Genomic DNA, 25,776 nt, shown 5'->3' with positions numbered 1-25,776 from the left:
GGCACGTTAGGTTGTCAAATAATGGCTGACTCGACTGGCTCTAAACAAATGAATGGTTTGCATTACTACTTCATGCTAGGGCCTAGATAAAGACATCACCATTTCCACAGACTCTTCTTTGACAGTCAAAAATGCATCAGCACTAAGTAGCGCGGCGTAAAGCCACCATTTACATATTGCCACATGGATAATTGCAATCAGACACATCTTCAGGCCCAATTGAGTACAATTGGGCCTTAAACCCATTTAGGCCTAGGATTATTGACTGCTTTAACTATTGAAAAACAGCAGATATACAAGCTCACAGCGCGGCACCGAGTGCCGCGCTGCGAGCTTGTAGATCTGCTATTTTTGAAAAATCGTGAAAATTTGAATTTTGACCCGATTCTATAAGTGTCTTTTGAATCCTTCTAAGGTTTTTGGAAAAAAAACCCTATGTTTCTATGTCAGCAATCTAGCCAGCCATCGTCAAAGAAAAGGTCCTTTTCACTTAAATGGAGCTCAGTTAGTCTGTTCTCGAGAGACTATGACAGTGGTGCTCAAACCTTTTCATGTGAAAGACCCCCAAAATGATATTTATTTGGCCACGGACCCCCATCTCAAAATATCTAGTTCCAGGGACCACCCAGAAGCAAAATTTGAGTTACAAACGTTCGCTTTGAAAATACATATATTCAAAGATTTGCACACATTTTCACAACTTTTTCAAAAATAGCAGATCTACAAGCTCGCAGCGCGGCACTCGGTGCCACGCTGTGAGCTTGTATATCTGCTATTTTTCACTGCTTAAAGCATTCAATAATTCTAGGCCTAAAGGACGAGGGCAAATTGCACTCTTCTTTAAAGCTTTATGGGCGTGTTTGTGTGCATTAGTGCAATATCGTTTTGGGAGTCGGTCCCTCAAACAGTGCTGATATCGGGGCGCTAATGATGTGGAATTCATGCTGCAGTCAGCGGCAATTCTCTGTGAGTTCACCTCCAAGGCTTGTATTCATGATAATGCACCATTATTGTGTTTTCTTTTTAGAAAGAAGACAAACTAAAAAATACAGCATGGCTACCCACTCATTAGCCAGGGACTCCTTCCTTCTACACTGGACTGTGTCTGCATGCATTATGTCCTGTGTGTGCTTTACATTAGCATGTCGTTGCATATCGTTGTTGTCAGGCAGAAACCAGAGATCTAGCAACATGTCGCTTCGCTTGTAGATTGACTATTTTCCTCACACGATAGGAGGAACCGGATTCAACATTGAGGAACCAGAATCGGTTCCATCACATTTGGAACAGATTCCGGAACCGTTTTTTTTTTATCACACCGTCAGAGCCGATATGTGGACTTCATGTCTGCTCTACAATTACTATTCCAGTGATTCTCAGACGTTTTCTTAATTTCAAGGAGCACCATAACTCTATAAGATGTACACGTGTACAAATATTCTCAAGAGTTACAGACCTGTAAGGGTCCATTTGGAACCCCCTCCAGTAACCCAGAGGGTCCCTGGACCTTACTACGATAATATGCATGTATGATTGAATTTGTGTTTATATCTTAATAAAAATATGTGGAATAGGATCGTTTAAAAGGAAATCATTAACCTCTAAATCCCATGTGGTTGAGCGGAGGCTCTCAGGGCTCTAAACTAGTGTGTTTTCCGTTATTGAAAACAGCAGATCGACAAGCTCACAACGCAATGCATTTACGTCGCATTGTGAGCTTGTCGATCGGCTGTTTCCAGCGGAAGCTTTCCCCCGCGATACGGATGCTGGGGTTCAAGTGGTTAAGGAACCGTAATTGTTAAAATCCTGAAAAGAAGGGACCCCGGCCCTAGTTCACACACTGAGATTTGGTGCGTGGCCAAACAACAGACAAGGCAGCATTGTTATGCCGTTGAAGCAGTTATTGAATTGTTCTACGATCATCAGCCATCGGACTGCTCTCCAGCTGTGTAATCATGATTTACTGTTTGTTCTACTTTAACCCATTCAAACCGGGAAAAGATCTGTGTAATTATTATTATTTTTTTAGCATTGGGTATTCAAAAATAGCAGATATAGGAGCTCAGAGCGTGTCACTTTGTGAGTCACACCACTGACATAGCATAGGTTTTTTTTAACGAAAACTGTTAGGAGAACGTTGTAACGTTCGTAGAATCGGCCTCACTCGGGTATTAATGGGTTAATACTGTATTAGGGGACATTTGTTTCAGCTTTATTTTTGGACGGCACTGTCTATTTACTAATGCTTGAGCAACGAGAGACGCTCCAACGTTGTGCATGTCCATAATCAGCCTTTAGAGGAGATGTTGCTTGTTGTGTGCTTTGCCGTATAGATCTAGAACAGTGTTTCTCAAACTTTTCACATTTCAAGGTCTCCCCTTAACTCTTGACAGTGTACAAATGGAACCAAATGAACCCGCCAGGGTTCATTTGGTTTCATTTGTGCACTGTCAGAGTTACAGACTTGTATGTGTCCATTTAGACCCCCCTAAAGGAACCCACACACACTAGAATCCACTTTGAGATCCAAAGGAAATGTGTGGGGAGGGGACACCGTCGGCAGGTTAGCTACTCACCAGCATTAGTTTTACTGAGGTTAGGGTTAGTTTTAGGCATAGTTTTACTGAGGTTAAGGTTAAGGTTAGGTTTAGGTGGTCAGACCAAAGGGAGTTCGACCTAAGGACATGTTACCGAAATGTGTACAGGTCTGTTAGAGCACTGGTTCTCAAACTGTGCGTCGACCTAAAAGGACCTAAAAGAGAGCCTAAAGATAAATATAACCAGTAAGACTCCCTAATCGGGAGATAAGCGACCGTCTCATAATGTTAAACCATTGAAATGTAACTAAATAGTTAAGTGCATTTACTTGAGCGGAAATTAATCGGCAAGGAAAATGTCATAATCGTGACATCCCTACTCGGGAGGAGGTGTGTTATTTCTGATCCTGTTTCGCTGTGGAAGTGGAGAAAAGAACATGGAAGTTATTTAGCAAAAAGGGACTGCATCAGATGTGATCTGTTGTCAGAGGAACACACACACACACACACACACACACACCCACACACACACACTCTCTCTCTCGCGTGTGCACGTGAGCATGCAAAGAAGCATCCACAAAACATGTGTTCAGTTACCATGGAAACAATGACAGAATGGAAAGCCAAGTGAGTGTGTAGCAAACAGCAAAAGAGGAACTGAATAGATCTCTGTGTCTTTCAAAGAGGCTTTCAAAGAAGCAGATTTTTAAGGAACTCCGCTGAGACGTGTGCGAGCGGGAGCGGACGGAGGTAACCCAAGCCCGGGGTTTTCTCTTGCTCAACATTTACAAACAGTAAATGGATCTGTCATAATGTTATGAGTCATAATGAGAGGTCTTTCCAGGGCCTAATGCCTGCTCATTTTGTCCCGTAATAGCAGCTCCCGTCCCCACTCTTCTTTACGGTTCAAGCATGCAAATAAATGGCCTCCGTGCGTGAGCAAGACACTCACACGTTACAGGTGTTGCCTGACATGGTTAGCATACCACGGTGTTGCTGATTACCGCTCCTCTTGTGTCCTCCTAGTTTCTTCATCCACTCCTGAGGCTAAAGACTCCTGAACCTGCTGCACCTATTCTGGGGCAGGTTAAAAATAAGTTCTAAACGTTTTGCAAATAGCTTTATCGTGAAGTGTTGTGAGTTTGTCAGCTACTCAGCTTGGCTATTTTCACACCGCACAACACTATCGTACTATGAAATGTAAAATAGGACAGGGGTCTTCAACGTTTTCAGGCCGAGGACCCCTTAGTTGAGAGAGAGATGAAGCAGGGACCCCTTAGTTGAGAGAGAGATGAAGCAGGGACCTCCCACAACCTGTTCATAGATTCCATATAGTTTAATCGTTTGACAGGATAATCATCAGTGTATTTTGGATTCATGTCAATTTGTGTTTTCAGATATTTAACCACTTGAACCGTCAATACTTAATAAACGTGACCTTTCATTCTGTGCTTAGTCTGCTCTTTCTCCCCTCTACACCAAACCAAGCCGAAAATAGACGATCTACAAGCTCACAACTTGTAGATCTGCTATTTTTGGCTAAAGTTCTCAGAATTTGGACGCTAGAGTTCAAGTGGTTAATATTGTATAGAAAAGGAGAAAAAGAGCTTGTATCACACAAAGATTTCGAGGACCCCCTGTAGTAACTCTGAGGACCCCCCCTGTTGAAGACCCCTGAAATAGGATATGAAGCAAAGTGACAAGGTTTGGGTTTTGTACAGTAGGTATCTTGCCATGATGTAACTCCAAATATTGGTGAGATACCGTCAATAGTTGCTCTGTTGTTGGAAATAGGCTCTATGCAGGTGTTACCAATGATACTAATGAAGGCTCTGTTCCATTCTGCTCAAACAGAGTCTTGGTGCTTATAATTGTGCATGTTGGCTCACTGGAAACACTCTGCTACACCAGCGGGTCTCAAAAGTGTGGTCCAGGGACCCTCATGGTTCTTTGACGTGCTTTCAAATGGCCCCTGACGGGTGTGTAACTCTTGTGCGTGTACACGTACAGGTCCATTTGGTTCCATTCTTACACTTAAATGTCAGGTACTGCAGTGGTGCTTTGGTGTTTTCTTTTCAGGGCGGACGCCGGACGGTCATTTATTGACGTCACATGTACGCGCGCCTTGAGATGTGTGTGTGTGCGCCTACATGTGCGCATGGAGCAAATGGAAAATACTGTGCTGCAGTAGAGAAACTAAAAGTTTGCTTTGAACGAATCTCAAACAGTGGAGCCATGTAGCCCATGAGGACGCACGCACAATGCACATATGTCACTGCTGAAAACCTACAGTAGGTGTTAAAGTAGCCTAACCATGAATAGACTTGTGAATCTATGGGGGATGCGCAAGCCAAGCCCACCACTGGTAAACCTGGTAAACTTGTTATGCAAATAGCCATTTGATTAGATAGGCTATGGCGTGTCGTCACTCGTATGGCCTATAACTCTATGGTTCTAGCATGCACTGTTCCGTGCCGTTCCTGCGCGTGCATGTGGGAAATATATTGGCCTGACGGCGTCCAGGTCACGTCCGGCCTCGAAAGCACTACTGAGGTACTGTTGGCAATGCTGCCCGTGTCCTCAAGCAGGGGTACTGTACCATGATTACATTAAAGTCATACAAGTAAAATTATTCTTCTCTCTGCCATCCATGTCTGTTATTAGATATAGACTTTTTGTTAAATATGATGCACAGCTGCAATCTGACTTGGCCCTGCAAGCAGGGGTCAGTTATTTGGGGAGTTCCCAGCTGTATGGATGGAGATCAGCAGTGATAGTGACTCTAGCAGCACAGGCTACTATCTTTGTGTGAAACTGGCAAGAAACAGTGTTTGAGAAGGAAAAACTGGATGTTTGGGGGGGACAGAGGCGCTTTGTGCCCCCCCCCCCCCAGAGGCACACAGGTCAGACAAGGTCTTAATAAAGAGGAAGGGGGAGAAACTGCATTTAATTGTACCCTCCTCCATTGTACAATAAAATTAACCACGTTAGATCTTATTTATACTTCTTTGTACAATCAAAAGCAAAAAAGAAAAAGCCATTTTACAAGCTCACAGCACCTTGAGTCGCCTCATACATCTTGTAGATCGTGATTACCTTTAGCCTATTTATGCCTATAATGACATGTCCCAAATAAGAGTCTAAACTGCTCGTCATACTGTATCTTGGTTATTTTGACCTTTTTAATGTGCCCGCATCGTGCCTGTTGTGCACGATGTGCGTGTAGGATCGCTAGATCCGATCACAAAAACATCCATGTTTCCGTGACCAAACGTTAGCAGGCTATAAACTCACAAGCTAGCTCAGAAATGCAGAAGACACGAGACAGGATAAGGAAACAGAGAAATGGGTACATTTAACTGTTAACAAAATGAGAATCTTTTTTAGAAGATAAATGGCATCTTAATGTTGGATTAAATGCAATAAAGAATTGGTACAGAAGGCTTTTTAAAATAGCTTGTCATATATCGTCATTGGTAGTGAGTTAGTTAATCGTCATGTGGCCCCAGTATCTACAGACGATTTTTTGTCATTTTTGTTTACTAAAACTATGACAACAAATGTTTCTTTTTTTCACTGACGAAAAACTAAACAAAAACTAAGCTATGATGACTAAAACTAGTAAACTAGTAAGTCTTTCATCAACATATGAAAACTAGACAAATGTTAGGGAGGGACTGGTGGAGAAGAGATCCACTAGAAGTCATTTTATGCTCGGCATCAACTGCAGAAGATTACAAATGGCAGTGTTCAGCTATTAACCTTTGTAACATTTGCAAAGGTTATTTACTATTGTTTAATTATTTTCTATTTTCCTGTTTCTTCTTCCCCAGTTGCGTTTGGGTTCTGTGTTGCTGAAAGCGGTCCCAGATCCAGCTGAAGCAGTGAAAGACATTCTTATTGTGAGTGTTGAAAGAGAACGCACACTGAAGAGACACAACCAGGAGCTGCAGGAACACAACCACAGACTCACAACTGAACATCAACACATCACTGCAGAGTAATTACTCACACGCACACACTAAAGATGGGACGATATGGACATTTCATGTCACGATTATTGTGACCAAAGGCATTGCGATTTACTATATTATTGCGATAATCAAAATACACACATCCATTATCCTGGGGCTGAACATTTGACAAAAAATAGTAGATCTACAAGCTCACAACGCGTTGCAACGTGACACGTTGTGAGCTTGTAGATTGGTTATCTTTTGGCATAGATATTTGGTACAGAGCACTCTGAGCTAACGCGGACCAGTTTGTGTAGGCAGATGGGCGGGCGCGGCGAATCTCTCCGCGAGTCTCTGGCCAAGAGCATGTGTTCTCCTCCCCCCACCCCCACCGCAGAGAACGCAGCTGCGTCATGACGTCAACTCATTCGGTGCGACGCTCTCTGCACTCTGATTGGTTGGGGAAATTCTACACTTCCTCCAACAGTGATCCAACGCGATTGCCCAGGCCTTTTTTATTTTCCGATCGCCAAAAAAGCCTGGGTTTCCGAGGCTAGGTAGAGAGTGAAAAAAATAAAGTTTTACCAATTATAGAGGGTTTAAGTGGTACTGGATATAAATAGAAAGGTGAACTGATCCCAGTGCATGACAGGGGTCGATTTCACGATAAATTAAATCTCCATGATATGATTATCGTGAGTGTTTTTTATCCCAGCCTGCACGCATGCTGGGATACAAACTCGAGCTGAGCTACAAACTCGATAATAAATGTATTGAGTACCCGTTATCAATAAGCTTTGGGCTTATCAAGATTGTTATCGAGCATAGGGGCCCATGACGTCATGTTTAAACAATCAAGACAAGAGGCGATCAAGAAATAATGACTGTACTATTCATAATATAAAGCCATTTAACACTTATTGCACACTAACGAATGATCGTTTTAATGATATTTAATGATAATATTTGTTAACTTTTGTCAATTGTTATCTTCATAGATGGTGGTCAGCCACAAACTCACAGTCAACTGGCCAACTAAAAAAGATACCAGTTCTGTTCAAAATTTGTCGTCTCTCGTCTTTACACAAAATATTAGAAAATGCTCAGTAGTGGGCTGACAGAGATGATTCTAACGGTGTTTACTGGTGCTTCCTGGTTGTAGGTTGAAGCGCTATGTGGATGGAAAGAAGTCTCTGGAGGTAGAGCTCTACTCTCGCTTCGTCCTGGTCCTCAATGAGAAGAAAGACAAGCTCCGCCGTCTTCAAGAAACCATAAAGCAACTGGAGCAGCAACTAGAGGAAGCCAGGTATACAGATCAATAAAGATAAAGAAAGAAATATTGTGCAAAAAAGCATTGCAGATGCCCTAGAACCCCAATTATAACTGACTTGCAAAATGGGACATTCTGCATAAATCAGTACTTTAAGTAATCAGTACTTTTGGTACTTTAAGTACATTTTTGCTACCAATACTTTTGTTCTTTTATTCGAGTACATTTTGAATTCCAGACTTTTTTCTTGTAACAGACTACATTGCAGTATTGATACTTTTACCCAAGTAAAACATGGGAGTACATTTTACACCACGGAGTGTACAGTACATGTTTCAGTCTTCTCTCCTGCACGCCGTAGGTCAGAAGCAGCAGCCAGTCAGAGGTCTTCAGCAGCACCCCTGCAGAAGGAGGAGGATGAGTATGGTGGAAGTACCGATGAAGAAGAGCCGGGAGCACACACCTCCACCTCCACCTCCCAGGGTGAGCTGCTTTAACACTTAAGTTGCAGTGATTTTTTCTCTTCAATGTCCCGCGATGCCATGGTCTCCATAGACTTCCATGTAATTTATAGTGCACGGGTCGTGCACGCCCATGCCTAGATGATGCACCACGTGTGTGCACACTGTTCACAGCTTTCAAACAAAATAATCCGCTTGGAAATCCGTTCAGGCATTCATGATTTATCAGCCATTATGTTTTCTTCAGATGTAAACAAACATGGCTGCCATGTTTGAAAGAATGGGTTGGTATGGGGGTTAAACATGCAATTTCGCGGTCGCGATCATGCCTAACACATTTCTGGAGGTCCAAAAAAATATTTGAAAAAAAAAAAAATGAAAAAAGAAATATATTTTTTTCTTCAAAAACTACCCAAACTCGGGAAACTCGGGGTTGGCACAGGGGTGGTACCTTTTCAAACTCGGGGAAACTCAGGGTTGGCACCAGATGTGTTAAGACACATTCGAGAACACATTATTACGTATTATTACTTTAACCATTATTTTATGCTTTAACTATTAAAAAAGCTTATAGATCTACTTTTCACTGCTCAAAGTAGTTTCCGGTGGGGTCCTTGGGGGGGTTCCAGGGAGTCCCCATGCAGCAAAATGTGTTAATATACCATCACACTCATTTTAACCACTTTATCCATTTATATATCAATTTCTTTTGAACATAAATCTTCTCTTCTGGGGGTCCCCGGCACAACATACTTTCAGATGGCAGGATCCGCAGCCAAATATCAATTTGGAAGTCCTTGACATGAAAATGTTTGAGAACCACTGCATGATGGACCAACCTGTATGATCTAAATGCAGTCATTCTAAAACTCCTTTTCATTTCAAGGACCCAAAATATGATCACTATGCATAAGGCTACAGACAGACCCACCTTTTGATACTGTGGGACACACACACACTCCAATCCTCACTGTAAAATAACTCAGAGTTACAGACCCGTAAGGGTCTTGGTGGTCCCTGGACTCAACATTGAGAAACAGTTATATAATCCACGGATGTGTGTGTCTGAATGAGAGAAAGAGAGAGAGAGAGGGGGGGGGGGGGGTCATGTCTGTGTATATCTCCGTCCAAAAATGTCTTTAAAAATAAAAACTAATACAATGAAAAATAGGACCCAGGAGAATGTGGAGTAATATTGAAATATTGAGCAATAACTTCCTCTAAGTGTTTATGCAGAGAAACCACACGCACGCACGCACGCACGCACGCACGCACGCACGCACGCACGCACGCACGCACGCACACACACACACACACACACACACACACACACACACACACACACACACACACACACACACACACATATCATGTAGCCTAGAATAACCTTTCTGTGTGTGCATACTCATGCGAACACGCGTGCGTGCACGCACGCATACACAGACACACGCATACATTGCCAAGATGTGACATGAGCAATACATTATATTCACGTTACTATTATTTATATTTAAGGCATTTGAGCTTGATGGATGATCTGCTTGTTGTGTTTAAACACTTTGCCTCCCATTTTTGGACACAGCTGTCAAAAACCTTTTGAAAAATAGCGTGAATAGCTGATCTACAAACTCAAAATAGAACGGTGAACCGCTGAACACGTTCATTCGAGGAGGAACAATAATAAGTGTAGTGTTATTGTAAGATAAGGAGACTAGAACGGGTGACTACCATGATTTGTGTTCTGAATATATTACTGTCAGGAGAAACAGGAGTGGGGGCACAATCTTTGTTTTATAATTTTCCATATAAAATGAAAAAGGGAAGACATTGATTGTTTTTACCCTGGAATACATACTAAAACTAATAATGCATTTTATTTATATTGCACTTTGTGCTTCAGTACTAGCCTGGCTCCTGGCCATATACACGCCCACTCTTTGAGCGGAATGCTTCAGCTGAATCTGAATCCAGGCTACTACAGAACAGAATAAAAGTAAAGTCTAGAAATATGTGGGCGAAATAAAGCTAGGTGTTAAAACCAGAATAGCTAACCGAATAGTTTATCAAAAAGGAAATACTTTAGTCGTCTCTTGAACGCTTCAACAGACTGTGGAGCGCTTAGCTGGTCCGGGAGTGAGTTCCACAGTGGAGGGGCAGCTGAGCAGAAGGCCCGGTCGCCCACGGTGCAGAGCTTAGCTTTCCAGAGCGAAGGTTGGAAGTGGAGGTGAAGGGAACTGTGAGCTTGTAGATCAGCTATTCACTATTAGTTTTACAACATCATAGTCTAGCTGTGGCACAACAACTTGGCTTGCCGAAATGAACAGAAGATTGGTGAGCGAATGAAACTTAAAGGCAGACAGGTCATCTGTTCCTTGGGTACTGGCATCTTCACCATCCTCTCTTTGATATGCTTTAACAACAGGCAAAACACCTGCCCCGTAGTGCAGTGGTTTTCAAACTACCAATTGGCAAAACACCTGCCCCGTAGTGCAGTGGTTTTCAAACTACCAATTGGCAAAACACCTGCCCCGTAGTGCAGTGGTTTTCAAACTACCAATTGGCAAAACACCTGCCCAGTAGTGCAGTGGTTTTCAAACTACCAATTGGCAAAACACCTGCCCAGTAGTGCAGTGGTTTTCAAACTACCAATTGGCAAAACACCTGCCCCGTAGTGCAGTGGTTTTCAAACTACCAATTGGCAAAACACCTGCCCAGTAGTGCAGTGGTTTTCAAACTACCAATTGGCAAAACACCTGCCCCGTAGTGCAGTGGTTTTCAAACTACCAATTGGCAAAACACCTGCCCCGTAGTGCAGTGGTTTTCAAACTACCAATTGGCAAAACACCTGCCCCGTAGTGCAGTGGTTTTCAAACTACCAATTGGCAAAACACCTGCCCCGTAGTGCAGTGGTTTTCAAACTACCAATTGGCAAAACACCTGCCCCGTAGTGCAGTGGTTTTCAAACTACCAATTGGCAAAACACCTGCCCCGTAGTGCAGTGGTTTTCAAACTACCAATTGGCAAAACACCTGCCCAGTAGTGCAGTGGTGATTTGTGTCCAAGGTACACCAAAGGGCAAGTCAGAATCTCAAGAAACACCGTCTTAAAAAAGCCTAAATGTGCTTCATGACCAAATTATAATGCATTATTATAAAATGTGCTTAGAACGCATTATACTAATAGACCAGTGTTTATCAAACTTTCAAATTTCAAGGTCTCCCCTTAACTCTGGCAGTGTTCAAATGGAACCAAATGGACCCGTCAGGGTTCATTTGGTTCCATTTGTACACTGTCAGAGTTACAAACTTGTATGGGTCAATTTAGACCTCCCTAAAGGAACCCACAGAGTCCCTGGAATCCACTTTGAGAACCACTGCTGTAGACCCAACTTTAATACACAGTCTTAAACACAGTCACACCATGAATGTGCTGATGCCAAATAAACAAATGGGTCCGCGACCCACACATGGGTCCCGACCCAGTGTTTGGGAAACAGTAGTATACAGTATATTGCAATAACAATGTGTGGTTGTCTCATGGCACAGCTTTTAAGGACCACTGCATCAGTGTACTTATTGTGCCATAGAAAGCTTTTTAGCATGATGTAATCAAGAACGTAACGTGACTGGCAGCACGGCTCGTTGTGTCACGTTTTTTATTTGTTTTCATGTACGTCTCTCTTTGCCAGGTGAAATGAAGCGGGCACATTTCTGTCACATCACATTTTAAACCCATTCAGAACGGGTACACAGTATTGTGTATTATTATTTTATGCTTTAACTATTGAAAAATAGCAGGTATACAAGCTCACAGCGCGGCACCGAGTGCCGCGCTGTGAGCTTGTAGATTTGCTATTTTTGAAAAATCGTGAAAATTTGAATTTTGACCCGATTCTATAAGTGTCTTTTGAATCCTTCATGTTTCCATGTCAACAATCTGGTTAGCCATCGTCAAAGAAAAGGTCCTTTTCACTTAACCGGAGCTCAGTGGTGCTCAAACCTTTTCATTTGAAGGACCCCCAAAATGATATGTATTTGGCCACGGACCCCCACCTCAAAATATTTAGTTCCAGGGACGACCCAGAAGCAAAATTTGAGTTACGTGAGACGTTCGCTTTAAAAATACATATATTCAAAGATTTTCACAAATTTTCACAAATTTTCAAAAATAGCAGATATACAAGCTCGCAGCGCGGCACTCGGTGCCGTGCTGCAAGCTTGTAGATCTGCTATTTTTCAACAGTTAAAGCATTCAATAATCCTAGGCCTAATGGGTTAAGCGAGAGCAGTTTTGTTCAGAGTAATTTAAAGGCTACTTGAATCGTTTTCCTTCCAGCTTTATGTTAAGCAGCGCGTTTCTACACTTATGTACAGTATGGCTCATATTTTTGTAAAGTGTGTGACGCGTTATTCTATTATTATTTTCTTGAAAGTTGGACTCGTTGCCACGGTAACGCGTGTGTGTTTATGCGTCACTCGGACTCTGGGGGGATTCCGCTGTGTGACGGGTGTTATTATTTCTGCCCAGGAACCAACCATGACATCACTGCAGTATTATGCAACGCGTGTAGTGGGCCTCTTATGCACGTCGTTCATCCCCAAAACACCAATACATACAAATAAAAAGAGACAAGTACTGTAGCTGCTAGGTCTGGGCTTTTTACGTTGCACTATAAATCAGACCTCAACCTGTAGCTTCATAGGGCATAGCAGTGGGCGTGGTTTACTGGTGCCATAAAACCTTTGATTCTGTAGAAAATTGCTAAACAAAGAGTATTTATTAAATATACTACATCATATAATTAAAACACATTTATTTTCACAGACATAATCGAAGGTTTTATGGTCATGATTCACCAGAATGGCTTGATTCTAGGCTTAACACAATTTTTTTTTGACACCAGAAAACCTTGCTATACCATTGAACTGACACTGCTCCTACAGATTTTGCCCTAAAATCACGCAAAGCGGTACACAGTATCTCTAAAGTCATGTCATCAACATGGATCTATATCCCATTTCCCATATTCCCTCCTGATTGGCTACCTTTGCCTTCTAAGGTTTGTGTATGCGACCTGACGGTTGCTTATCTCCCGATTAGGGAGTCTTCTGGTCATATTTGAACCCCCCGAAACAATCATATTTGTTTTTTGTCTGCTAAAACGTTGACAGAAATAGTTCGCCGACTACCCTTTTTCACTGATGGAAACTAAATGACAAAAACTTAAAATGACAAAATATAGAAATAACAAAATATATTAACAATTTTGTCAACAAATAAAAACTAGAACTGCACTCTGTCGAGGTGCCAACTTGCTCCTTGTGCGCCAGCAGAGCTTGCCATGAGGTGTGCTCACCACTGGCATCACCACTGGTGATGCCAATGACATCACCACTGGCATCACCACTGGCGATGCCAGTGACATCACCACTGGCATCATCTAGAATGCTGGTCCCTTAAATACACATGGCTACCTACCTACATACCCAGCCGAACGCAGTACTTACGTGGTCTGCTGGCACAAGCAACTAGATAAAAATGTTAGGGAGGGACTGCTGGAGAAGAGATTCAAGTAGAATTAAGAAAAGTAATTTTATGCTTGGTTGCGTGTGGGTGTTCGTGCTCCGAAAATAGCAGATTACGTTTGTTTACATCCAGCCTACTCCACTCCCTCAGATGTAAGAGAGTTTATGGGCCAGTGTTCAAAGGAGTCTGGATTTTTATCTTCCATAAAGTAGACTTATTTAACAATGTTGGACTCGTTCTCTTTACTTGTATCTACTTGATCTACAGTACTTGTAGATTGTCTGTTTTCGATACACACAACCGATATGCACAATCCAAGTGAATAACGCCTCCTTTCCCTTGTTCTCATTGGGATTTCCGTATTTACTGTACATTTAAGCCCTTTGCACACAGGCGCGTTTAACCGCACGGATAAAACGGACAATATACTTTTTTGAAAAGAAAACAATTATTCTCTACGACCTCATGCACACCGGCTCCGAATTAGCCGTGCGACGAGTGGCTGCCGCCGTGCGTTTTTTTCTCGATCGAACTCAGTTCGATTCGTGCGTCTTGTCGCATGCGGTAAAAAACTCATCACTCCTTTTATGACTCCTTTTTGGATCCGCAGCGCCGATTCCGCACAGCCTTGCACATCAAATCCAATGCGTTTTATTCATAACGCAAACGAAAAAAACGCAACTGTCCTGTGTGCAAAGGGCTTAAGTCTGTCAACTCCTTTACGGGAACCTCCATGATTTCTGATGTGTTTGCCAAATTTGCCACAGAAGATGCTTTTTCATTGCGACCGTCAGGTCGCAGTTACTATGAAAAGCTCCACCGGCTGTCAGTCAGTCTGTCAGTCACGTCACGTCACGTCACGTCACGTCACACTTTTGCCCTAGTCATATCTCCCACCACCGTTGGCCCTATCAATGCCAAACTTTGCACACACACTCCTTGGATGGCAAATCACAACCTCCACCCCTCATTTCTCACATGGCCCTCTTCTAGCGCCACCATGAGGCCGATCTTTGCAAAACACATTTTTGGACACTGCTCCTACAGATTTTGGCCTAAAATCACACAAAGCGGTACACGGTATCTCTAAAGTCATGTCATCAACATGGATCTGTCCCATTTCCCATATTCCCTCCTGATTGGCTACGATTGCCTTCTAAAGTTTGCGTATGCGACCTTGGCGGTTGCTTATCTCCCGATTAGGGAGTCTTACTGGTTCAATTCAGTCGCTTGACTATGTTAATATGGAGGGAGATATGAGGTTTCTTCCTGACAACGACGCTATATTGAATGGAATTATGGACATCACGCAAAAACTATGTTGGACTCAAGGTCTAAACTCAGGCATTACTCATGTTGGTCCTCCATACTGGAGCTGGGACTGTGGGCCTCCCTGGCCATGCGTGTGCGTTGTTCCGACTCCCCTGGCACTTCGTCCGTCACCGGCTGTACACCCAACAAACCCGGTGTACAGGAAAATCTCACAGGTTCCTGTGTTGTCTGCGTTGCCACGACGATGACTCAGCCACCGGTGGTGCGTTGCCAGTCAAGAGCGGACCAAATAGGGGGAGGGGGACGCCGGGGTCTTAAACCCATTTAGGCCTTAGAATTATTGAATGCTTTAACCGGTGAAAAATAGCAGATATACAAGCTCACAGCGCTGCGAGCTTGTAGATCTGCTATTTTTTTTAAAGTCGTAAAGAATGTGTGCAAATCTTTTGAATATATGTGTTTTCAAAGCGAACGTTTGTGACTCAAATTTTGCTTCTTGGGGGGGTCCCTGGAACTAAATTATGTTGAATGGGTGTCCGTTGGCCAAATAAATATCATTTTGGGGTTCACATGAAAAGGTTGACATTGACATTGACATTGTGATTGTAGTCTCTCAAGAACAGACCAACTGAGCTCCATTTAAGTGAAAAGGACCTTTTCTTTGACGATGGCTGGCCAGATTGCTGACATAGAAACATAGGTTTTTCAAAAAATCTTAGAAGGATTCAAAAGACACTTATAGAATCGGGTCAAAATTCAAATTGTCACGATTTTTCAAAAATAGCGGATCTACAAGCTCGCAGCGCGGCACTCGGTGCCGTGCTGTGAGCTTGTATATCTGCTATTTTTCAATAGTTAAAGCATAAAATAATGATACTGAATAATGTGTACCCGTTCTAAATGGGTTAAGTACTGTAGTTAGAGGACCATTTGTGGCGTAGGTATGTGTTTATGTGTTTGTGTAGCGGTTACAGAGTCAGTGTCTAGGCGGGTAGAGTAGTAGAGTGTGTCCGTCCTGAGATCTTTAGGTCGGGGGTTCGATCCCCTGGCCGGGTCATTGATTGATTGATTGATTAATTCATTAAAGGAGTAGTTCAACCCCAAAATGATTATTTTCTTCTTCTATTGATTACTCACACCATGGAGACTTGAGTTCAATAATATTTTTGTTTTTTTGTTCCTAAGACAATAATTTGATTACAATAAATGTACCCCCGTTGATTCCGGAATCAATTACCGGTAAATGTACTAAACTCAAGTCTCCATGGTGTGAGTAATCAATAGGAAAAAAGTCATTTTGGGGGTGAACTACTCCTTTAACGGTTTGCAAAAAGTACATACTGTGAGTACAGTTAAAAGGATAACACAAAAAACCCGAGGGCTTGTTTCCATTGTGGTCTTGTGTTTTCATTTCATCAAGACGTATAAAGACATACAAGCGACATTTAACATCTCTCCAGGACCCAACCTAGTGGAAATAGCAGATCTACAAGCCGCTAACAAATGCGACACGTTTGGAACTTGTAGGTCATTCTTCTTTTAAAAACATTTTCTAATTTATTCAAACTAGCTCTTACCCGTTCAAAGATATGAGCTCCAAAATGATGTGCAGTGTGTGGGTTATGGGATGTGCACTGTGCATACAGTATTTGAGGGATGGAAAGTAACTTTAACTGGTGCTTGCATGATAATATGTAGGAGCATCAATGTAAGAAATACCCGTTTTGTTTAATGGCAAACCCCCCCCCCCCCGCCCACCCGCCCACCCGCCTGCGCACACACCCGCCTGCCTGCACACACACACACACACACACACACACACACACACACACACACACACACACACACACACACACACACACACACACACACACACACACACAGAGAGAGAGCTGGTTAAACATGTTGCCTCATGCTAGATGCAGAATAGATTAGCCTCAAGCTAGATGCAGAATAGATAGTAGATACACCATAAAAATGCTAATATACAGCATACGATTTGTGAAAGTGACAAACGGGCTTCACAGTTATGTTAGGTGTGTTCATATGCTAATTGTGATGCGATTTCAGATCAATTGCTCCAGCCACCGAGGAGAAACGCTGTTTCAGACAGACACTCAGACAGACATTCGCAAAATTATAGTATAGACTAGCCCTTACCCGTTCAAAGATATGAGCTCTGAAATTATGTGCAGTGTGTGGGTTATGGGGTGCACTGTGCACACAGTATATGAGGGATGGAAAGTAACTTTAACTGGTGCTTACATGATAATATGTAGGAGCATCAATGTAAGAAATACCCGTTTCGTTTAATGGCTATAGAGATGCTGTGTACCGATCTGCATGATTTTTGCGCACGCACACACACACACACACACACACACACACACACACACACACACACACACACACACACACACACACACACACACACACACACACACACACAGAGCTGGTTAAACATGTTGCCTCATGCTAGATGCAGAATAGATAAGCCTCATGCTAGATGCAGAATAGATGGTAGATACACCATAAAAATGCTAATATACAGCATACGATTTGTGAAAGTGACAAACGGGCTTCACAGTTATGTTAGGTGTGTTCATATGCTAATGGTGATGCGATTTCAGATCAATTGCTCCAGCCACTGAGGAGAAACGCTGTTTCAGACAGACAGACAGACGGACAGACAGACATTTGGAAAATTATATGTTTGATGTGTTTATGTATGAAATTCTTTTGAAAAAACAGATTGTCTCTTTGTTCTTGAAAAATGTAGCTTTTCTTTTTTATTTGTTTAGAATCTTTTTGAGAATGTTTTTGAAATAATAATGAAAAACAAAATGTACATGTATAGGAAAAATCACACCCGTGTGAAGTGGAGCTGTGTGTGTGTGTGTGTGTGTGTGTGTGTGTGTGTGTGTGTGTGTGTGTGTGTGTGTGTGTGTGTGTGTGTGTGTGTGTGTGTGTGTGTGTGTGTGTGTGTGTGTGTGTGTGTGTGTGTGTGTGTAGATCATGTGTACCGATTTTTGTGACATTTGAAGAAAATATGTAGGAAAAGGAGCAAAAAGTGTGTTTTGGAGAAAATTCAAGATGGCGGAAAATCTATCCTGGCGTGGCCTATATGGGGAGATGCGTCTTGTCCCAAGGAATCCAGGGAAAAAAGAATTTTAATTTTCCGATCTACGGTTCAAGAGTTACGGGGCAAAACGTAAAGTGGGCCGTTATAGCGCCACCATGAGGCCGAGTGATGTAATTATTTTTCGATTCATTCTTAAAATCATTATGAATCTCCTCTCCGATGTTTGAAACTGTAGCTCCTATGGTTTACGAGAGAAAAATACTTGAAAGTGATTTCTTGCATTGTCCCATTATAAGTCAATGGGGACAATTAACTCTCCCAACGCTTTGAACGTTCACGTTCGCCCGATTTCGCAAGACCTCTCCGCCAATACGGCGCTCGTTCGGTTCGTTCGTCTGATGACTGTAAGCTGATGAGGGGTCGCGCGGCCGTCTACTGTAAACCCATTTTCCGCGGTGATGGTGTAAAAAATCCATTATGCGTTAGATCAACGGAGAACAATTCACTTCCTTGTTGATTTCCTCTGGCTGTAAGGCTCTGTGGCCAGTGACTGGTCTTCTTCTTCTTCAACACATAACAGGCAAATTCACATTCATTCTTGCATAACGCCGCCCTCTGCTGCCTGGCAGACCAAAGTGCACTATTGCACAACCAAAAAAAATAAAAAAAAATAAATAAATGTCTGTCTGTCTATCTACTATAACGTCGCAAAGGTAAGCCGCTTTTTGATGGCACCAGACCCAATAAATAAATAAATAATCTGGCAGTAGGAGAGTTAAGCGTCGTTTTTTGCCGATTACGTCGGCATGGTAAGGCGGATCGGAACGAAAAGTAATAGAACACCATTCCCGGCCGAGCCGCACATTTTGATGTATATATTGCGCGAGTGGCGTAAATGGTGCGGCACTAGTTACGCGCCGAAGTCAGGCTACATACACACAGACACACAGACAGACAGACAGACACACACACACACACACACAGACCCACACAGCCACGTATAGGGAGCTGCACACAGCTCCAAAAAAAAAAAGAAATAATAGGATATGATTCACTCATATCAAGAAATTGTCTGTGACCATTAAATGGGTCCCGGCCCTGCTTTTTGGGGAAACAGTGCCGTACAGTATGCAGCAAAATGTGTCAAACAGGAAAGATGTTATACAGGAAACGGCTTAAATTCTGCAAGGTTAGCTGCCATTTGCTTTCCTGTCTGCCATTGGGTTTGTTTCCATGTTGCAGTTTGGTTTTGAGAGTTGTGTCTGACTGTCTGTTTCATGTGGTGGGTCTGGTATCTGTGTGGAAGCAATTAGGGAGGTGATGAAAAGAGAGGAGAGGCAGAACAACATGTTTGTGTGCTGTCACCTGCCATCGCTGTGTCTCCAGCGTCGGGTGGAAAACCTTGCATCTCCAAAGCTGTCACTTTTTAGGATTCAAATTCACATTCACGTGCTGCGTTTAAGATCTAGCAGGGCGTTAATTTACGAAAATAAAAAACGCAGAAAGTTAACCCATTCAGAACGGGTACACATTATTGTGTATCATTATTTTATGCTTTAACTATTGAAAAATAGCAGATATACAAGCTCACAGCGCGGCACCGAGTGCCGCGCTGCGAGCTTGTAGATCTGCTATTTTTGAAAAATCGTGAAAATTCGAATTTTGACCCGATTCTTTTTGAAAAAACTATGTTTCTATGTCAGCAATCTGGCCAGCCATCGTCAAAGAAAAGGTCCTTTATCACTTAACTGGAGCTCAGTTAGTCTGTTCTTGAGAGACTACTACGTCAGTGGCTCTCAAACGTTTTCATGTGAAGGACCCCCAAAATTATATTTATTTGGCCACGGACCCCCATCTCAAAATATTTAGTTCCAGGGACCCCCTAGAACCAAAATTTGAGTTACAAACGGTCGCTTTGAAAATACATATATTCAAAGATTTGCACACATTTTCACGACTTTTTCAAAAATAGCAGATCTACAAGCTCGCAGCGCGGCACTCGGTGCTGCGCTGCGAGCTTGTATATTTTTCACTGGTTAAATTAAATAATTCTAGGCCTAAATATATGGAGAAAAGAGGTTTTTGACTTTATTTTCTTTTTCCATTAAGTAATTTACATTTATTCCAGGGTTTCCCAAAACGTTTGCATGCCCACAAAAAACATTCCTTGGGCTACAAATGGCCCCAGAAAACGCCCACAAAACTGATGAAACCGATGAAAAGTGATGACTCATCACTTTTCATCACTAAACCAACGTTTTCTGGGGCCATGTGTAGCCCAAGGAATGTTTTTTGTGCAAAACAAATGCTTGCAATGTATTCAGCTTCATGACAAACCCTTAGTTAGACCCCTCACATCCTACTTCAATACCTAGAAAAAAAAATTTTTTCTGGGTATTTTCCTCCTGTATAGAAAGTCGATGGGAGACCGACTCTAGCGGCTGATAACATCAATTTAGCTGGGTCTCAGAAAGGGTTATCATACCAAAATGTAAACTAGAGACACGTAGGAAGTCAAAAATGCAAAAAATGTACGGTCACCTTGGGTGGTACCACTTTGTGATGATATCAGAATTGGCCCCTGGCCTAACTTTGAGTAGCACTGGTGTGTAGGCTATTCGTTAAAAATTGCTGGTTCAGAGAGCAGCTGTTTCCAGAACATGGCAGGGCAGGCGTGGAGGCACAGGGGGTGAAAGGGACAGCTGGTCGCCCTGAACAGAAAACATCAAGTTACTGTTATTATCTAACACTGTAACTCGCATCTTAACACACAAACAATGCAGGTGTGTGTGTGTGTAAGCTCACATCCTAGGCGTAGGCACGCTTTCTCAGAAACCAACCCTGGGGAATGTTAATAATAATAATAATATCTCAGATTTATGTAGCGCTTTTCTAAGTACCCAAAGACGCTTTACATGGGGGTGCAAGAGAGAACTAAAACTAAAAAACGACTTTATTTGAGTGAAAAAAACAAACCTCGGTTCGAAGTGAAGCGGTGAATTTTGTATTCTTTGTGTTCTAGAGCTGTGAAATCTGTGTTCTAGATCTATACATTCTGTGTTCTAGATCTATACTTTCTATGTGCTTTAGTTCTATATTTTTATGAATTCTGAATGAATGAATGATTTTGTCTGGAGGGCCAAATTGTCATGTGAAGCTTGACCAATCCTCAATTCTGCATGCACGGGACATGTACGGGACAGACAAAGCCACTCCTTGAGAATCTATGGGAATCCTCAAAAAAACATGTACGGGACAGACAAAGCCACTCCTTGGAAGCGGCTTTCACCGCTTCAAAAACATAATGAAGACTACAATGATAAAACCATTTAAAAACAATAATAACAACAATATCTTACCGTGAAGCAGTCTGGGGTTACAGTAGGTGTAGGGATGGGAGGATAATCGTTTTTATCGTTTATCGCAGGGGTCTTCAACAGGGGGTCCGGGACCCCTAGGAGGTCCTCAGAGTTACTACAGGGGGTCCTCCAAATCTTTGGGTGATAGAAACTTTGTTTCTCCTTTTTTTTTATTCACCACTTGAACCCTATCCACCTTTTTACGCAAGACTTTACTGTAGCATTATCTGCAGGACACTTCCGGTTAACAGCAGACATACAAGCTCATGTCGCGTCGCAGATGCAACCGTTGTGAGCTTGTAGATCACACTCGGCAGCGACGCCGGAAATGCCGCTCGCCTTCTGCGTAATGCACGATGGGATGTTGGAAAGTTGTGGATAGCGTCCATATTCTGAGAACTTTGGTCAAAAATAGCAGATCTACAAGCTCACAACGCCTCGCTCTGCGGTTCAGGTGGTTAAATATCTGAAAACACAAATTGACATGAATCCAAAATACACTAATTATTGTGCTGTCAAACGATTAAACTATATAGAATCTATGAAAAGATTCACACACACCCCCCTGTGTGTGTGTGTGTGTGTGTGTGCGTGTGTGTGCCTGGCCTGGCCTGGCCTGAAAACAGCGCCCCTCCCTTAACATGTGTGGTCATAAAAGGTACTACACCACAGGCTTGAGGCTACATACAGACAGACCCACCCACCCACAAACAAACATACATACCTACACACACGGCCACGCTATGGAGACGGTGTGACCACCGCTCAAAAAATGTACTTGATACAGTCTTTTTTTTCACACAATAAACGTGACATGAGATTTTCATATCGTCACAGACTACTCCCTAGACTTGGGAGCCCTTCCGTAGTTCTCTCACAAGGTTTTTCAAAAATGTTCCAAAATAGCAGATGTGTGTATAATATATACAGTATATGCTAGGCAAATATCTAAAATGACACGGATGCTTTCCCTGTTTTAAAGTGTTAATGGGCTCCCATTATTTTAACATTTTTGTGTTTTTTCATAAATGAACGTCCGACTTGATCATACCACAGCATCACACAAAAGTAGCAAAAGTTGCAGATTCGAGTTGTCGGTATGCTACTTTTGCTGTTTTTGAATTCGAATCCGGAAAAGTAACAGTTTTGGACATAATATGAGGTTTCCAGTTCCACCCGACATAGAAGATTTAATGTTTGCTTGTGCATTGACTTCACAAGTCATAAAATATATTGAAAGAGTGTGCATGCGAGATCAGCATTCCTCTTTGTGACATTTTCAACAGTTCATTTGATGAAGGGGTTGTCCCTAGAGCTTCAACGTTTCCAGGCCAAGGACCCCTTAGTTGAGAGAGAGATGAAGCAGGGACCCCCACTACCTTATAATAGATTCCATGTAGTTTAATTGTTTGACAGCACAATCACTAGTGTTTTTTGGATTCATGTCAATTTGTGTTTTCAGATATTTAACAAGTTGAACCCTGTTGAAGACCCCTGTCCCTAGAGACAATAGAAAGAAGCTTCTGTTGTCCCTGCAACAACATCTATCCCCGTGTATCATTGACAAATTGAGGCTGATCTCATTAAACAGCTCGACTCTCTAAAAATATGTGAAGGTTTAGCTGGGAGCTGGATTCTAATAATGTCGTCTTGCCAAATACTTCTAGACCCCATGCAGTTTGGCAGCCGACGGAACCATTCCACAACAACGCAATCTAGTCAGTTTGATGGACTTTGTGGGCTTGACTGTGATGTTTCAGGCTCAGTGTGCACAGCTATTACTCACAGTATAACTGATTTTTGCCTTTGCATTTGGCCTTCGATAAATAAACATAAACATAATTGTATTGTGGAGTTATTTTCATGTATTGAAAATTTCAAGGTTTTGCACATTTTGACAAATTGTGGTAAAAAAACATCAATAATCGGTGGTCTAGGACAGTAGTTCCCAAACCGGGGGTCGGGACCCCCAGGGGGTCCCCAAATTATTTGGGGGAAACCCAGATGATTATCCTAATTGCAACTTTGTTTTCTCACTCAACAGTAAACAAACCACATTTCTATGATTATTTCTTTTACACATTTTGAATAGCAAATTTGTCAAATTGTCAAATATTATGTAAGAAAGAGACAAACAGTGTGAAAATAGCCAATCTATAATACATTATATTTCCATTTTTAGCTGATAGATCTGAATTGTTTCATCTCATTTTGGCTTGCACCCGGATGGGAAAAAACAGGGGGACAAATACAGACTCTGGTCCCATCACCACTCAGTTGGGCCAGGCCCCATCGAGTGACCTGCTGGCTCACTCTATCCACTGTTTCCAATGAGAGTTTCAGCAGACCCTCCATTCGCACTGGAGCGAGATTGGAGGGCTGGCCATGCCGGACTAGTCTGTCTTAGTCTGTGAAAACCCCTGGTTTAAAACATGGATTCACTTTAGACTGATTTCAGTCATTTGGATCGACTCAAATCAGTTCCCTCCTTGCACGCTGTTTCACAAGTGGCAGATTAGAACTTGACAAACTTTGTGAGATTTAAATTTGGCTTTAATCCGTGTTTAAAGTGTTAAGCTGAGGCTTTCTTGATGTCTGTCTGTCTGTCTGTCTGTCTGTCTGTCTGTCTGTCCTTGCTCGTCCAGCGCTAGCCAACGAAAGACGCTAGATGGTCCGACGATTTATTCCATTGAAAATGGTTTAAAATAAAGTTTAAAGCCCCCCCAAAAAAACCTCAATATATACTGTCGGCGGCGCGACGTATGCCAGGGTGCCTATCCCGAACTAGTTCGGGATATTTAATAAAATGAATTATTTAATCGGAGGCCTCAACGAAGCCCCGGTCTAAATTTCCATCCATGGCCGGGACTTAGACTCGGCCATCCACGGGCCGTAGTTGCGCTAACGGCCGCATCGCGCCGCCCACTCCAATGATAAATCACATCTTTAGACAGGATTTTCTCCGGATTGTGTTCCCAGACCCAAAGAAAAAGTTTTTTGCGACTGAAATAGCTTTAGATCGGGCTTCTAAATGGGTTAGCATTTTGGCTACGTGTCAGCTAGCTTCCTCCTATCGTCACCCATAGCATTGGCTGGACTGAAATCCTAAGGCACTTGGGACAGTGTCGACGAAAGCTAGAGCGAAGGTCTATGGAGAAATTTCTGGCACTCTAGCGCCCCTTGTGGCCGGCGGCACTGTATGAGTTAATGTGCAACATTGTTTTCTCAGTCAGCAGTAAACAAACCAACATAAGGTTTAAGTGTATAGTGACAATTTAAGGACTTTTTAATACCTCTGAAATGACAATTTAAACATTGGCCAAATTGTCAAGTATTAGAGGCAGAAATTTTGAAAATAGCCGATCTACATGCTCACAACGCCTCGCATTGCGAGGCGTTGTGAGCATGTAGATCTGCTATTTTCACAATAGAACTGTTATACAAAATGTAATGCTCTTAGTGCTTGTAGGGTGGGGGGGTCCCCAGTTCAAATATGATTATTTTGGGGGTCACGGCCTGAAAAGGTTGAGAACCACTGCTATATAGTGACTGATTTTGGTGTTGTCTTTAGGAGCACGCAGCCACAGCCCTTTGATCAGTCTGAGGGACAACACGGACGTGGCGCCCAGTCGCAAGCGACGCATCCATCACCCCAGAGCCGTGGACCCCCCAGAGGCCAAGAGACGGAGTGCAGAGATGGAGACGGGTAGCAAGCACAGGTAGAAGACACGCAACAACACACAAGAACATTCTGCATGATCTGTGTCACACTGGGCGGCCGTGGCAGAGTAGGTTGGACACCGATCCGTGGGTCGGCGGTTCAAACCCCGGCTCCTCCTGTCCACATGATGTCGAAGTTTCCTTGGGCAAGACACTGAACCCCACATTGCCTCCAATCAGATGGCCGGTGTTAGCTTGCCACCATTGGTGTGTGAATGTGGGAAGTGAGGACACTGGCGTCGAATGTTCGCCGCTTCACTTCCCAATGTATGAATGAGTGGACCATTGTAAAGCGCTTTGAGTTCGCAACTTGCTTAGAAAAGCGCCATAACAATGCAATCCATTATTATTATTATTATTATTATTTAATTATTATCACTGCGGATGTTGTAGGTTTGAATCCATCACGGGGCATCCGGCTCTGTCGAGCGTCTACGCTCAACACAATCGGTCCGTGTTAGGGGGGAGGGTGATATTTGTCACGTATTCCTACGGGGTGGGGGCGAAGGCTCTAGTCTACGTCCTCAGGGGTTAAAGTTCTCAGTCCTGGGGACTGATTTCGTTCTTGAGGATTCCATAGGAGCTTTTTCTGA

General features: G+C 42.7%; 1 protein-coding gene across 1 annotated transcript in view; it reads left to right on the top strand.

Moving 5' to 3' along the window:
• LOC308299298 (DNA repair protein XRCC4-like) overlaps nt 1–25,776 on the top strand; it is a 72,712-nt gene that overhangs the window by 18,909 nt on the left and 28,027 nt on the right. Inside the window, exons 4-7 of the mRNA XM_080743043.1 lie at nt 6,371–6,537; nt 7,656–7,799; nt 8,125–8,246; nt 25,035–25,182. Of these exons, the coding sequence (XP_080599169.1) occupies nt 6,371–6,537; nt 7,656–7,799; nt 8,125–8,246; nt 25,035–25,182 (581 nt within the window). The remainder of the gene's footprint in view (nt 1–6,370; nt 6,538–7,655; nt 7,800–8,124; nt 8,247–25,034; nt 25,183–25,776) is intronic.

This window comes from Nannobrachium achirus, assembly GCF_963921795.1.
Source record: "Nannobrachium achirus genome assembly, chromosome: 15".
Lineage (NCBI taxonomy): Eukaryota > Metazoa > Chordata > Actinopteri > Myctophiformes > Myctophidae > Nannobrachium > Nannobrachium achirus.
The sequence above is the reverse complement of the archived record's forward strand: the minus strand, read 5'-3'. Positions and strand labels throughout refer to the sequence as shown.